Source organism: Nothobranchius furzeri, chromosome 3, assembly GCF_043380555.1.
Source record: "Nothobranchius furzeri strain GRZ-AD chromosome 3, NfurGRZ-RIMD1, whole genome shotgun sequence".
Lineage (NCBI taxonomy): Eukaryota > Metazoa > Chordata > Actinopteri > Cyprinodontiformes > Nothobranchiidae > Nothobranchius > Nothobranchius furzeri.
Genome location: NC_091743.1, coordinates 78912992 through 78927922, shown reverse-complemented (window position 1 = coordinate 78927922; position 14931 = coordinate 78912992). Strand labels below are relative to the sequence as shown.

The window sequence follows — 14931 nt, the reverse complement described above, 5'->3', positions numbered from 1 at the left end:
CGTCTGAAGTTTGCCAGAGAGCACATGGATGATACAGCAGAGGATTGGGAGAATGTCATGTGGTCAGATGAAACCAAAGTAGAACTTTTTGGTATAAACTAAACTCGTCTTGTTTGGAGGAAGAAGAATACTGAGTTGCATCCCAAGAACACCATACCTACTGTGAAGCATGGCAGGGGGAACATCATGCTTTGGGGCTGTTTTTCTGCTAAGGGGACAGGACGACTGATCCGTGTTAAGGACAGAATGAATGGGGCCATGTATCGTGAGATTCTGAGCCAAAACCTCCTTCCATCAGTGAGAGCTTTGAAGATGAAACGTGGCTGGGTCTTCCAACACGACAATAATCCCAAACACACCGCCCGGGCAACAAAGGAGTGGCTTCGTAAGAAGCATTTGAAAGTCCTGGAGTGGCCTAGCCAGTCTCCAGACCTCAACCCCATAGAAAATCTGTGGAGGGAGTTGAAAGTCCTTGTTGCTCGGCGACAGCCCCAAAACATCACTGCTCTCGAGAAGATCTGCATGGAGGAATGGGCCAAAATACCAGCTACTGTGTGTGCAAACCTGGTAAAGACCTATAGTAATCGTTTGACCTCTGTTATTGCCAACAAAGGTTATGTTACAAAGTATTGAGTTGAATTTTTGTTATTGACCAAATACTTATTTTCCACCCTGATTTACAAATAAATTCTTTAAAAATCCTGTCATGTGAATTCATGGTTTTTTTTCACATTCTGTCTCTCACAGTTGAAGTGTACCTATGATGTAAATTACTGACCTCTGTCATCATTTTAAGTGGGAGAACTTACACAATCGGTGGCTGACTAAATACTTTTTTGCCCCACTGTAAATATTTTGCAGAAAATTAACATTACAACTAAAATATAAACAAATTAAATGTTTCAGCTGGCTAAATAGATTGCTGCCGACCCCACCGAGAGTCAAACCAGCATCAGCTGAGGGGAAAGCAAAATTTAAGTCAGACGATCTTGCCACTGGACTACCAGAACCCATACAAAAGTGTTAAATGCTGTTGTAGGCCACTTTTGTTGGAGCGGCTGTGGGCAGATATTTGCTAAAAGAAACCTTTTCATTTCGGGATATATTAGAGTTTGTCATGTAGCAAGTTATATTTATCTTGTTTAATTGGATCATAGAACATAGCATTAACAGTTGTAAACTAGTAATGTCGCGTGCCCGTCCCATTTACCGGTTCCTTTAAAACCCAGTTCCGTTAGAACTTATGAGACGGTGCATCCATCAGGGTTCGAGTGGGGGTGTCGGCGAGTTTAATCGTACTAGACCCGGGTTTGGACTATCTAATTAGAATCTTGTCTTTTATTTTAAAGGTGAAATGACTTGTACAAATAGCCAGCCTCAGAGTACTCCACTTCTTTTAAACTTGTTACCTTTTGGTTAAGATACTAGAGAGAAGTCTGGAGGCAAGCCAAGCCTCTCAGCAATTGTTTGGATTACCCGGAATTAATTGCGCCTCTAACAGCTTATGTGGGAGGTTGGTAACTATAAAATGATTTATGCTAGTTGATCAGGCTATCATAAGTTTATCAATTTATTTATTAATCCAACCTTCCAGCTGTTAGAGACTTTTTCAACCTGCAATCAGAGCCAAAATAACCTCTAATATCCTGTTTTTATCGCCCTTAAGACAACTCGTTACTCGCAAGGAGGGGGAAGTTAAAACTTCCCTTATCTTAAGGTTTCTTTATATTATTCTATTACAAACTGCAAAGTAAGTCCTGATTATTCAGAGACCTGTGATCGACATGCTTACCTCTGTGCAATTTATGGCCAGGGCCCCAAACGTGAAGCTTTAGAGAAAACCTGAAAGAATCAGGATTATGTTTCTTTTTCAAAAAAGGTTTATTACAAAATTAAAAATACAAAAATGGGTAAATAAAAAACAACTGCTATCCCCCAAGGAGGAATTAGTTCAAAATTATTAAATAAGAGTTAGTTTACACTAGCTCTTGTCTTCTCAGAATCTCCCCAAAACAGCTCCCTCTCTCTTCTTCCAAGAGTCCTCTCGCCCGATCTGAGCTGCATCCTTTTATATCATTCCTGAGACTGCTCTAAACAATGTAAGAGTCACAATTCATTCTCTCCTGACAGTTTAGGTCAAGGGGTCATTTACCAAATACACTTTTTTAGCTCTACATAAGACATTTGGTATCATTTTCACTACATGCAGTATTCACATGAGGGCACAAAAGTTCATGTTGCACTCCTGGAAAGGGAGCACAGGCCATAAATCTTCATGTTGGTAGCAAATTGTAGATCTCCCTTCAGCATTCCTGAGAACTTCTGGGTCCAGATGGACTTTCTTCACTCCATTCCAGTCCTTCTTTTCCCGCCAGAGGTGGAGTTAGGGGCGGGATCATGGGTGGGTCCATGGGTGGATCCACAGAAGCCAGCCTGTCTTTTGACCCTTTGCCTAGTTCTGTCCTCACCAGCAAGTCCTGAACTATTGTCCTCTTGACCCTTGTGTGACCCTTGTCTCTGACCACTGTTTCTAAGCCTTGACCGGCTGCTGGGACTTGCAACAGTAACAGCTGTAATTCATGTGGGTCAGGTTGGTTTGCGATAAAGTTGAAAAACAAAAACAGAAGGAGTCAGTGGGCTAGGCTAAGTTTGCATGAATGGGCGGGGCTGTCTCTGGCACAGCTCCATCTTTGTAGTTCTGCAGCGAGCAACCTCTCAAAAATTATGGAATGTGACATCAGAGACTTTTAAGCACTCCAGCATGCAAAACTGTGGATTTCTTTTTACCATAACGCAGATTATTACAACTATAAACCGGTAAAGGTGAGAATGAATAAATGCTTTTGACTTCATGAAATTAGCTGTTTGTTTAGCTTCTGAGTTTGCATTTGCTGGTGAACATTAAGCATGTTTTTGGAACAACTTTGTTGTGTGATGCATAAGAATGGTAATTTGGCGTCCTCTAGAGGTGATATGTGGTTAGTGCATTGCTGGGAACTTTCTACAGCTGAATGAAGATTGAGATCCTCATCTGTGCCCCAGACACTCTGGTTCCTAAAGTCAGAGACCATCTCTTGGTCAGCTTGCTTTTCACACCAAACCTTCCGTCAGGAATCTTGGTGTGACCTTTGACCCAGCTCTCACTCTGGATTCTTATGTCAGTTCTCCTGTTTGCTCTTCCTTCTTCCATCTCAGGAACATTGCTAAGCTGAGTCCCATTCTGTCTTGCTCTGAACTTGAGACTGTTATCCACACCTTCATCTCCTCACGCTTAGACTACTGTAACTCTCTTTTCACGTGTCTGAGCAGAACCTCCCTGAACCGTCTACAGGTGGTTCAGAATGCCTGTGCTCGGCTTCTGACCAAGTCCTCCAAACACACCCACATCACCCCGCTTCTCCTCCAGCTTCATTGGCTGCCAGTCAACTTCAGGGTTCACTTCAAGATCCTGGTTCTGGTCTATAGGGCCTTACATGGACAAGCACCATCTTACATTGGTGATCTTCTTAGTCCCTACACCCCCAACAGGTCCTTGAGGTCCAGTGACCAAAGCCTACTGGTTGTGCAGAACCAGGCTGAAGACCAAAGGTGACAGATCATTTGCTGCTGTGGCCCCCAGACTCTGGACCTCTCTCCCCCTGAGCCTGAGATCAGTGGGCTCAGTGGTCTCCTTCAAAAAGCAGCTGAAGACTCACCTGTTCAGGCTGGTTTTGGTGTGACCTTCATCACCCTCTCCTTGTTCGGCTCTCCCCACCTATTCCACCTTCCTCAGGATCCACTGATTTCCGTCTTTCCTATTCACTCTCTCTCTCTACATTTTTGAATCAATTGTCTATTTGCTCATTTTAAATATATTTTAATCATTTTATAAATTGTTTTTTTATATTTTACATTCTTTGTTTTTGTGAAGCGCCTCTTGATTTTCATCTTGAGAGGCGCTTTAGAAAAGATCTTTTCTTCTTCTTCTTGCCTTGTCACAACAACAAATTGCAGAAGTAAATGATTGGAATTAAGAGTGATGGGGCTATTTTACTACATTCATAATGTGAACATTTTTCTCATTCGTGTTTCTCCTGAAAAACCTTTGTTTTTGACTAGAAATAACGATTAAATAATTAAAGTTTTTCACACGTTTTATTTGAGCATGTTAGAGACTAAAGTTTAGTGAGTATTTTTCAGCTCTTCAGAGAGCGTCTCCTAAACTAGCACCCTCCCTGCACCCGTCCCTCACTGTACTGTCCACTCCTTGTTCACTTCCCTTCATCATTGATTATGCTGCCTCACTGCCACCTACGATTGTGATTAGGGTTTGTAGTTCGCTTCAAAGGCAACCTGCTGGCATGATTATCACCCGTAAGTTGCTTTGGACAAAAGCATCTGCTAAATACATAAACCTTTGTTTTTTGTTTTTTTTTTTTTGCTTGTTTGAACTGTTTTCCTGTTGGTTTAAAAAACAAGGAATGTGACTCAAAATTGCAAACATTTTAAAGATGAATTATTGTTTCAAATAAACCCTTGTTTCTTTTAATTATCTGCCCATGAACCATTACTTTGTAAGGAAGCATCAGAAATGAGAAGGTTTTATTGCCATATGTGCAAGAAACACAACTTTAGGAAACTGCTGCTTTACTTGGTGCAAGAAAAAATAAATGATATGCAAAATTAGAATTACGAAAGAAACACAAATAAATGATAATATAGGGAATCAATAATTAAAGAGGCAGCTACTTTATACAAGTCAGTGCATGTTCTGGTCAGAGCGGGTCAGTTAGGAGCGAACACAACACAGGGTCATGTGACTGGAACAAAGTCTTTTCATGTCCCTGATGGTAGCTCCAGCATAGCACACGGTGATTGAAGAGGTGAGGATGAACTCAATAACTGCGGTGTAGAACTGCCTCATCAGCTGTACTGATGGTTGAGTTTCTTCATTCAATTTCTACATATGGATAAGAAACATTTTAATTGTACAAATTTATTATAAAGCTTCCTCTTTACTCATATGCACCATTCCACAACATGCAAATTTCAGCAGACATGCTCTTTTTGGCACAACTGTTCAAATATGCCCCACCAAAAAAATAAAATAAAAATATTTACTAGCCACCACTGCTTATAATCAGTGCCTATTAGAAATGATTGCTCCAATATATCTACCGAGGCACAATGAAATGCATCCCATCCCCAGCCTTTGACTCGGTTTTGATTCTTTAAATGTCTAAAGGGGAAAAGAAAGAAAACAATTTTATATAGCGCCTCTCAAGATCAAAACCACTAGGCGCTTCACACAGTATGGAGCAAAACTCCACCTTGTGGGTCTCTACCGATGGTCTCTACTACTGCCTCAAAAACTTTAAAGTGGGAAAAAAAAAGTTTATCCATTTTCTGTCAGTGTTTGGTTTCAGGAATTATTTTCCTAAAACGAGCTGTTTCAAAAAGTCCCCGTTAGTGAAATTAGCATTAAACCAATTGTGATCAGAAAATGAAACATCGTTCAGCCTTAATCTTCAATTTCAGCTTTGGTTAAGTTTCCCCACCTGTCCCAGTTTCTCTCCAAACCAGAACTATTTGGATGAGATCTGAAATCAGAAATCACTTTATTGTGACAGGATGATGAACACCTCTCTAAAAAACCTCGCAAGCTACAACAATGTCCAGTCACAACCGACTGTCAACTTCTCCTTTCCTGTTTTGTTGCAGATTGTGATCTGTTCACCAGTTCTGTTGCTGCATGTTTGCTTGTTTGCATGGAGTGGGGAGTGGGAGGGATGGGGCCCCACAGACTCAATCTTTATCATAAACTTGTTGAGGTCATAACTCATTTTCACTTTAAGTTCCTGCTTTGTGGTGCTTTTTCCACACAGCCTTTTTCTATAACCTATTTAAATTTAACCAATTGCTTCAGTAAATGAAATTATTTCGCTTTTTTTTTTCCCCAAAGCTTTAATACCGTTTGAGGTATTTTTGGGTTTAACTTGGTTTCCATGCCTGTGGTCCAGGGGTCGACGTGTCCAGGAGATGAAGCTTAGGCCTAGTCCACACGTAGCCGGGTTTTTTAAAAACAAATATCCGCCCCTCCAAAAACTTGCATCCACACCACCTCGTTTTAAAAAAAACTGTTCACACGTACCCGGATAAATACGTTGTTAAGGACATGCCAGACCTGTAGACGGCAGTACTTCCCCCGTTCTTAACCTCGTCCTTCGTCTGTGGTCTTCCGCAAGGAGCAGTAATTCCGCTTGCAAAAACAAAGAAGCAAAAAGTGCTTGGACAATTGATAAAGCGAGCGCAGCTCTGAGGGCATCCATGCTGTCGCCTAGTGTAAACACAGGTCGCACACGTAATGTCAGCATTTTTTTGTCGCGGAAAGTGACGTTGCAGACCTTAAAACTCCGGTTTTGTCTGTCCACACGCAGACACCCAAAACAGAGAAAACGCAGATCTTCACTTTGGCCAAAGTTTTTAAAAAGATCCGTTTTCGTGTGGATGACAGGCCAAAACGTAGAAAAATATCTACGTTTTGGCAGATCCCCGGCTACATGTGGACAGGGCCTCAGATAGCATAACTTAAAAGGAGAAAAACTTGCACATTGTTCCAACACATTGGCTGCAAAAATGGCATCTGACCAAATACTCCAAACACACCCACATCACCCCACTTCTCCTCCAGCTTCACTGGCTGTCAGTCAACTTCAGGGTTCATTTCAAGCTCCTGGTTCTGGTCTATAGGGCCTTACATAGACAAGCACCATCATACTTTGGTGATCTTCTCAGTCCCTACACCTCCAGCAGGTCCCTGAGGTCCAGTGACCAAAGCCCACTGGTTGTGCTGCACACCAGGCTAAAGGTCAAAGGTGACAAATCTTTTTTTTTTTTTTTTTTTGTGAAGCACCTCGTGATTTTTATCTTGAGGGGCACCATATAAGATTTTCTCGTTTCTTCTTCTAGCTTCTGGTCTGAAGCCTGTCTTCCCTGGCCAGCACAGGATATGTGTGTTAGTGACTGTTAACAGACTTGGTATTCCAGTGGTTAGTGTGACAAACGGTGTCCAGTTTTGCGCAGGTTCACATCCTGCCCTCAGCAGTAAATTTTTTAGCTACACTTACCAGTATGATGTTTTCAACCCATTATTGGTAAACTGTTTAAAATATAAGGACAATTCTGATTTTTTGACTTTCTTTGTTCATTTATACTGAGCCTGAGATCAGTGGACTCAATGGTCTCCTTTAAAAAGAAGCTTAAAACTCACCTGTTCAGGCTTTCGTGGGACCTTCATCACCACCAAATCCTTATTCTGCTCTTATTCCGCCTTTCCCAGGATCCACTGATTTCCCTCTTTCCTATTCATTTTCTCTCTCCCTGTCCTTATGTTTTTTATCACAATTTTTATATTTTCTCATTTTAAGCATAGTTTTAATCATTTTTTAATGTATTTTGTATTTGTTTTTGTGAAGCGCCTTGTGATTTTTATCTTGAGAGGCAGGTGTGGGGGGAGTTTCAGTGAATCTAAGCGTTTTACTTATGGGTTTAAATTCAGGCTGACAAAAATAACTCATATTTAAGATAAATCACATCTCAGTAGTGGCAACAGTAATATATATATATTTTTTTTTCATATATTTATTGTGAAAGAAACGTTATACAGGTGCTGGCCAGTAAATTAGAATATCATCAAAAGGTTGAAAATATTTCAGTAATTCCATTCAAAACGTGAAACTTGTACATTATATTCATGCAATGCACACAGACCAATGTATTTCCGATGTTTATTACGTTTAATTTTGATATTTATAGGTGACAACCAATGAAAACATCAAATCTGGTATCTCAGAAAATTAGAATATTCTAAAGGCCAATGAAAAAATGTTTGTTTCTCTAATGTTGGCCAACTGAAAAGAATGAACATGAAAAGAATGTGCATGTATAGCACTCAATACTTAGTCGGGGCTCCTTTTGCCTCAATAACTGCAGTAATGCGGCGTGGCATGGACTCGATCAGTCTGTGGCACTGCTCAGGTGTTATGAGAGCCCAGGTTGCTCTGATAGTCGTCTTCAGCTCCTCTGCATTGTTGGGTCTAGCGTATTGCATCCTCCGCTTCACAATACCCCATAGATTTTCTATGGGGTTAAGGTCAGGCGAGTTTGCTGGCCAATCAAGGACAGGGATACCATGGTCCTTGAACCAGGTGCTGGTGGTTTTGGCACTGTGTGCAGGTGCCAAGTCCTGTTGAAAGGTGAAGTCTGCATCCCCATAAAGTTGGTCAGCAGCAGGAAGCATGAAGTGCTCTAAAACTTCCTGGTAGACGGCTGCATTGACCCTGGACCTCAGGAAACAGAGTGGGCCAACACCGGCAGATGACATGGCACCCCACACCATCACTGACGGTGGAAACTTTACACTGGACCTCATGCAACGTGGATTCTGTGCTTCTCCGCTCTTCCTCCAGACTCTGGGTCCTTGATTTCCAAAGGAAATGCAGAACTTGCTTTCATCAGAAAACATAACTTTGGACCACTCAGCATCAGTCCAGTCCTTTTTGTCCTTGGCCCAGGCGAGACGCTTCTTGCGCTGTTTCATGTTCAAGAGTGGCTTGACACACGGAATGCGACACCTGAATCCCATGTCTTTCATGAGTCTCCTCGTGGTGGTTCTTGAAGCGCTGACTCCAGCTGCAGTCCACTCTTTGTGGATCTCCCCCACATTTTTGAATGGGTTTGTCGTCACAATTCTCTGCAGGGTGCGGTTATCCCTAGAGCTTGTACACTTTTTTCTACCACATTTTTTCCGTCCCTTCGCCTGTCTGTTAATGTGCTTGGACACAGAGCTCTGCGAACAGCCAGCTTCTTTAGCAATCACCTTTTGTGTCTTGCCCTCCTTGTGCAAGGTGTCAATGATTGTCTTTTGGACAGCTGTTAAGTCAGAAGTCTTCCCCATGATTGTGGTGCCTTCAAAACAAGACTGAGGGACCTTTTAAAGGCCTTTGCAGGTGTTTTGAGTAAATCAGCTGATTAGAGTGGCAGCAGGTGTCTTCTATATTCAGCCTTTTCAGAATATTCTAATTTTTTGAGATACCAAATTTGGAGTTTTCATTAGTTGTCACTTATGAATATCAAATTTAAACGTAATGAACATCGGAAATACATTGGTCTGTGTGCATTGCATGAATATAATGTACAAGTTTCACGTTTTGAATGGAATTACTGAAATATTTTCAACCTTTTGATGATATTCTAATTTACTGGCCAGCACCTGTAGATGGAAACACACTTAACTCTACAATTTGTTTCGCTCCTATGTAATTTTTTTTTTTCATTTTTCCCACAACAACAAAACAAAAACACTACCCTAAAAAATAAGGGGGAGAGGGATATTAAATTGGCACAGCATTCAGTGACCCACAATGGTCCACAAAGTGGCCCCACATGCAAGCAAATTTCCCAGAAGCACCCTTTGTTGCGAGGCCTTTTTTTCTCCAACTTAAGAAATGACATAACGGATTGAAACCAAAAGGATATGGAAGGTGGTCCAGGAGATTTCCACTGGAGTAATATGTAGCGCCTGGCTAAAAGTGACGCAAGGGCCAATATTTAAGAATGAGTGAGATCAGTCAAGGTGGCATCAACTGGGAGCCCAAAATGTCTAGAAGGGGTTCATGCAAACACAAGTCTCGAGAGCCCCAGAAAGGACAGCTGAAAACCGACTCCAGAAGCCATGGAGTTCCGGACATGAATAGAATATGTGACTCAGGTCACACGGAGTGGATTGACATCTTTCGCACTAATCCACCACATGTGGATAGATTTTAGACAGACGAGCTTTTGAATAGTGAGCTCTGTATAAATCCTTAAACTGAATAAATTGCAACCTAGCGCATGATGCACTACAATGTGCGTGGGACACCGCGGCTTCTCATCGTCGAGCCAAAAACATAATGCCTAACTCTTTCCCAAGCTCTTCTAACAGCGACCACTGAATGGCCATCCAAGTCCATAAGCTGTTAGTATATCAGCGATATTATCAATTTTTTATCAAATGTAAGAGATAAAAATTATCCCATGGTGGAGCGCTCAGAAGAGAAAGCTAGGAAGCAAAGAGAGCAGAGATGAAAAGTCGAACCTGAAAATAACGGAGCAGGTGAGAGGTTGAAAGATTTGCTTTAGAAGAGAGTTCTGAAAAACTCAAAAAAGCACCATTCCTTTAGAGCAGGGGTGTCAAACATGCGGGCCGGATCCGGCCCGCAAGCGGGTTAAATCTGGCCCGCAAGATGGTTGTGTAAACTTTATTTTTATACTTTACAGTGTAGAGTGAAAATAAACTTATCTTTGTGAGCAAGTTTTCTCTGTAATGAGTATAAATAAAACAAAGCTGCGCTCAAGGCTCACACAAGAACTTGAATCACATCCTGAAGTTGGCTGCACTCAGGATGTGACTTCTGATATTGATGTGCTGGTGAAAGCTAAAAGATGTAAAGTAAAATGAGTCAAATATACTTTAAGTGCCGCATGAAACTGATCTAGCCATGTGATCTGTAAGCTCTGAATCACTAAGGAATGCTTTTTTTATTGATAGATTTTTTTTTCTTCAAATTTTCAAGTACACTTCAGGTGTTGTACTTGTACTACACTGTCCTCAGGCTCCAGCCTTGTTTTATATTGATTGTATTGAAACAAAGAAAACAATGTGAAGTTTTTTTTAAATTTACCGATCCGGCCCACTTGGGACTAGATTTCCCTCAATGTGGCCCCTGAGCTAAAATGAGTTTGACACCCCTGCTTTAGAGGTCCTCAAATGTGGTATTTCCATGACATCTCCATTGGGCATATTTATCATCAATGAGACCAGGTGAAAATGACTGCTTAAGAGTGATGGACATATGCACGGATGGGGAAGTTACCAAACCTTAAGCCTAGCTTGTAGCACATGATTAGTTGTGAAGCGAGGCAGATTGAGCAACATAGAAGACATTAATACCTCTAAGGAGGTGGAAGTGCATGACAAGCACTCTCTTACAGCTTGCAGGAATCTAGCTAATATGTTAATTTATGAATATTAGCAGACCAATAATAAAATAAAAAGTTGGGCAAGGCAATTTCAATCTATAATTTCCCCAACCTGGGATGTTTCCCTCCCCACAATAATGACAAAAAGCTGATCTAATTGTTTTTTTAAAGCTTTGGGCAGAAATACTGGGAGGCATGGAAACAAAAACAGCAGTAGGGGCAGGACATTTATTTTGACTGTATTGATTTGGCCAATTAGAGACCGAGGTAATGAATTTCACCTTTGGAAATTAGATTTGAGCTGGGTAATCAAAGATGAGAAGTTGGAAGTATATAAAGATGATAAAGTACAAGTTACATTGACTCCAAAATACTTGAATCCAGAGGGACTATGCTTGAAAAGACTTTCAGATTGTTCAATTGGATTTCCTTGTGAAACGTCACCAGCTGCCCAGGACTTCGACTGAAAGCTAGTTTCTGTTTTTACCGTGCTCGTCAAAAACATCAGCTTTGTGGAAATTCCAGCTGTGAAAATCCAAAAACCTTTTTCATCTGAGGTTTTAATACTTCTTTACACATGCCATTGAGGAATTTTATCTCTGGCCAATATCTTTAAGTCCCTCTCTGCTGTGCTTCAGCTCAGTCCTTGAGCTCCTCTAACAAAGGACAAATGTTAAAAGCATAAATGACAAAGGTTGTCTTTTTGTTTTTGTGTCAGTGGAGAAAGTTTGTTTAGCATTTTTTGAAGCGGTTATTTTAAAAGGCACACTTTGTTTGGGTGGGTGTTAGGTACTCGATGTGTCATTTATATAAGTAAGATTAAACCAGACTGAGATCAAAACTAGCAGGCAACACTTCGGTAAACCATTAACACATTTCCACTTTTTCACTTCTTTCCTATAAACAGGATCACATACAGCTCCTCCCCCTGCTCCTCCTTTGCTGCTGGACGACTCCTCCTGTACTGCAACTCCACCTCTGTCCTCCTGTGAAGGAGGTGGAGGAGGCCGAGCCGCCTTCCTGAGCTCCATCCAGACCTTCAGTAAAGGAAATCTAAAGAAAGCCGACACTGCGGACCGTAGTAGACCCCTCATCTGACCCCGCCGCCTATCCACAGAAAGGTTCCTGCCATCTATGCACTCCTTAAATACCTGAAGAGTAAAAACAAGTGCTTTTTTATTTTAATAAATGCTTTTGCTTTTTCCCCTTTTTGAAATGAACTGGATCTGTTTCTATGGTTACATGTCTTTCTCTGACTCTCTGGACTGAAACAACAATGAGACACCTCCAGATCAAACATAAACAAGCTGACCCTCTGTCCTGTCCCCGTACTTGACTGGTAGTTTCAGTTTGTCTAGAGTTGCTACGGCCCCAAAGGGAGCTTTCTAAAGCCGTTTCCAGATTGATCTAGTCTGCATCTGTTGAAGCTGCAAAAATAATTCGATGTGTTAAGAAAATTGGACTTAATGTACAAATGAGCCATGAAGTAATAAATATAGCAGTTCTGTAAAGAACTAGAACCTCTTTTGAGCCCGGATCCCACCTCCAGAGTTTGCTTCAGAATACCATTTAAATTTCTGGAGAAGTGCCAGAGAACAGTTTGCATCAACCACCATGATACTGAAGTACTAGTAGTATAGAAATTATTTCATTTAGAGAAAAATCTAATAAATTCCAAAACCACTGATTTACGTTTAATAAAGCTCCTTTAATTGGCCCATCTGCAGAATAAACCCAAACCCTCAGAGGGAACCGGAACTGGAGAACAGCTTGGACAACTTTCACTTTTAGATATTTTATCTGTCTAATGGCTAAAAGGAAACCAACAAAGTGCACTAGCACTAAATGTTCCATAAGGAGATCATTTACAACATGTTGGCATCCTTTAGTAGCGTAAAAAGGTAATGAAATAAAAACTGCTTGGCAGTTAGGTATTTATATCCTAGGTATTTATATCCAGAGTGGTTCTCCTCTTATCTCTCTGAGCGCTCCTTTTCTGTGGCCGTCTCCAAGTTTAGGTCCTCCACCACCTCTCTTACCCATGGTGTCCCACAAGGTTCTGTGCTGGGGCCTCTGCTCTTCCTCCTCTATCTGCTTCCTCTTCAGCACATCCTGAGCTCCTTCAAAGGAATCTCCTACCATCTTTATGCAGATGATATCCAACTGTACATCTCCTTTAAGCCCCATGAGATGTCTAAGCTGCAGCTGTTACACACCTGCTTAGACTCTGTCAAAACCTGGATGGCTGGGAGCTTTCTACAGCTGAATGAAGATAAGACTGAGATCCTCATCTGTGCCCCAGACAAGCTGGTTCCTAAAGTCAGAGACTCTCTTGGTCAGCTTGCTTCTCACACCAAACCTTCTGTCAGGAATCTTGGTGTGACCTTTGACCCAGCTCTCACCCTGGATTCTCATGTCAGTTCTCTTATTCGCTCTTCCTTCATCTCCTCACGCTTAGACTACTGTAACTCTCTTTTCACGTGTCTGAGCAGAACCTCCCTGAACTGTCTACAGGTGGTTCAGAATGCCTGTGCTCGGCTTCTGACCAAGTCCTCCAAACACACCCACATCACCCCGCTTCTCCTCCAGCTTCACTGGCTGCCAGTCAACTTCAGGGTTCATTTCAAGATCCTGGTTCTGGTCTATAGGGCCTTACATGGACAAGCACCATCTTACATTGGTGATCTTCTTAGTCCCTACACCCCCAGCAGGTCCCTGAGGTCCAGCGATCAAAGCCTACTGGTTGTGCAGCACCTGGCTAAAGACCAAAGGTGACAGATCATTTACTGCTGTGGCCCCCAGACCCTGGAACTCTCTTCCCCTGAGCCTGAGATCAGTGGACTCAGTGGTCTCATTTAAAAAGCAGCTGAAGACTCACTTGTTCAAGCTGGCTTTTGTATGAAATTCTTCAAAACTCTCTCTTTATTCTGCTCTCCCCACCTGTTCTACCTTCCTCAGGATGCACTGATTTCCCTTTCCTATTCACTTTCTCTCTTTCTTAACATTTTTTATCACAATTGTCTCTTTTTGCTCATTTTTAAATATATTTTTAAACATTTGCTAAATGCTTTTTTATATTTTTACAGTTTTTGTTTTTGTGAAGCGCCTCATGATTTTTATCTTGAGAGGCGCTATAGAAATGATATTTTCTTCTTTTTCTTCTTCTCATACTGTAATCCATAAATAAATGTTCAGAAATCTACTCCTTTCTAATACATGCATTATTTTTTCATTCAGCTGTAATAAATGCAGATGTTCTGGTGGTGCTGTTGTTTCTGACAGGAGGATGCGGCTCTGATGGAACATCAACCAATTGGAAAACAAAATTAACCCTTATGGATGGACAAGAGAGGACAAAAGATGGATTATAAGCTCGAGTGAATCCTTGTTCAGAGAAAAAACAAACATTGTTGACTATTGAAAAACAAAATGAGTGATTACTCAAGTTGCTAATTGATTCTTCATCTGATCAAAGAATCCAGATTTCTCTGTTAAAACGTTGGCTGGAGCATTCTTAGACATTTGGGTAGTTTATGTTTACCTGGACATTATAAACTGTTGCTTTGGGGGCTTAAAAGGTGACTAAACATCTTAAGATCAATGATTTTCCACAATTGTATTTTTTTCTTGGAAAATTCTTAAACCACAATGGTTTTCAAGACACAGCTGCAGTTTGTGGACTTGCATCATAACATTTCATCTCAAACATAAAGAAGGTGCTGCAGGATGGATGAATCCTTGTTTCATTTCTGGATGTAAGTTGTTCAAACGCTGTTTATGTGTTTTAACTTGAGGGAGCAGCTGCTGGTGGTTGTTTTGAGTCATGTAGTCTGACGGCTTTTATTATAAACCAAGTTTTAGGGCTGTGAACTTTAATTTCATTTTTTTAACCAGTGAAGTCCAGTCAGAGATGATGGTCCTCACACCCTG

The 14931-nt window shown here is 41.2% G+C and overlaps 1 protein-coding gene across 4 annotated transcripts in view; it reads left to right on the top strand.

Annotated features, from left to right (window-relative positions):
• pxk (PX domain containing serine/threonine kinase) overlaps positions 1-14420 on the top strand; it is a 64635-nt gene extending 50215 nt beyond the window's left edge. For 2 of the 4 annotated variants that reach the window (XM_015974308.3, XM_070549571.1), the window contains one exon: positions 11909-12220. In XM_015974308.3, coding sequence (XP_015829794.3) covers positions 11909-12099 — 191 coding nt within the window. In that variant the 3' untranslated portion in view covers positions 12100-12220. Of the gene's footprint in view, positions 1-11908; positions 12221-14283 lie in introns of those variants that run through there. The other 2 variants (XM_015974309.3, XM_015974311.3) reach the window with 2 other exon arrangements.
• Positions 14421-14931: the final 511 nt, after the last annotated feature.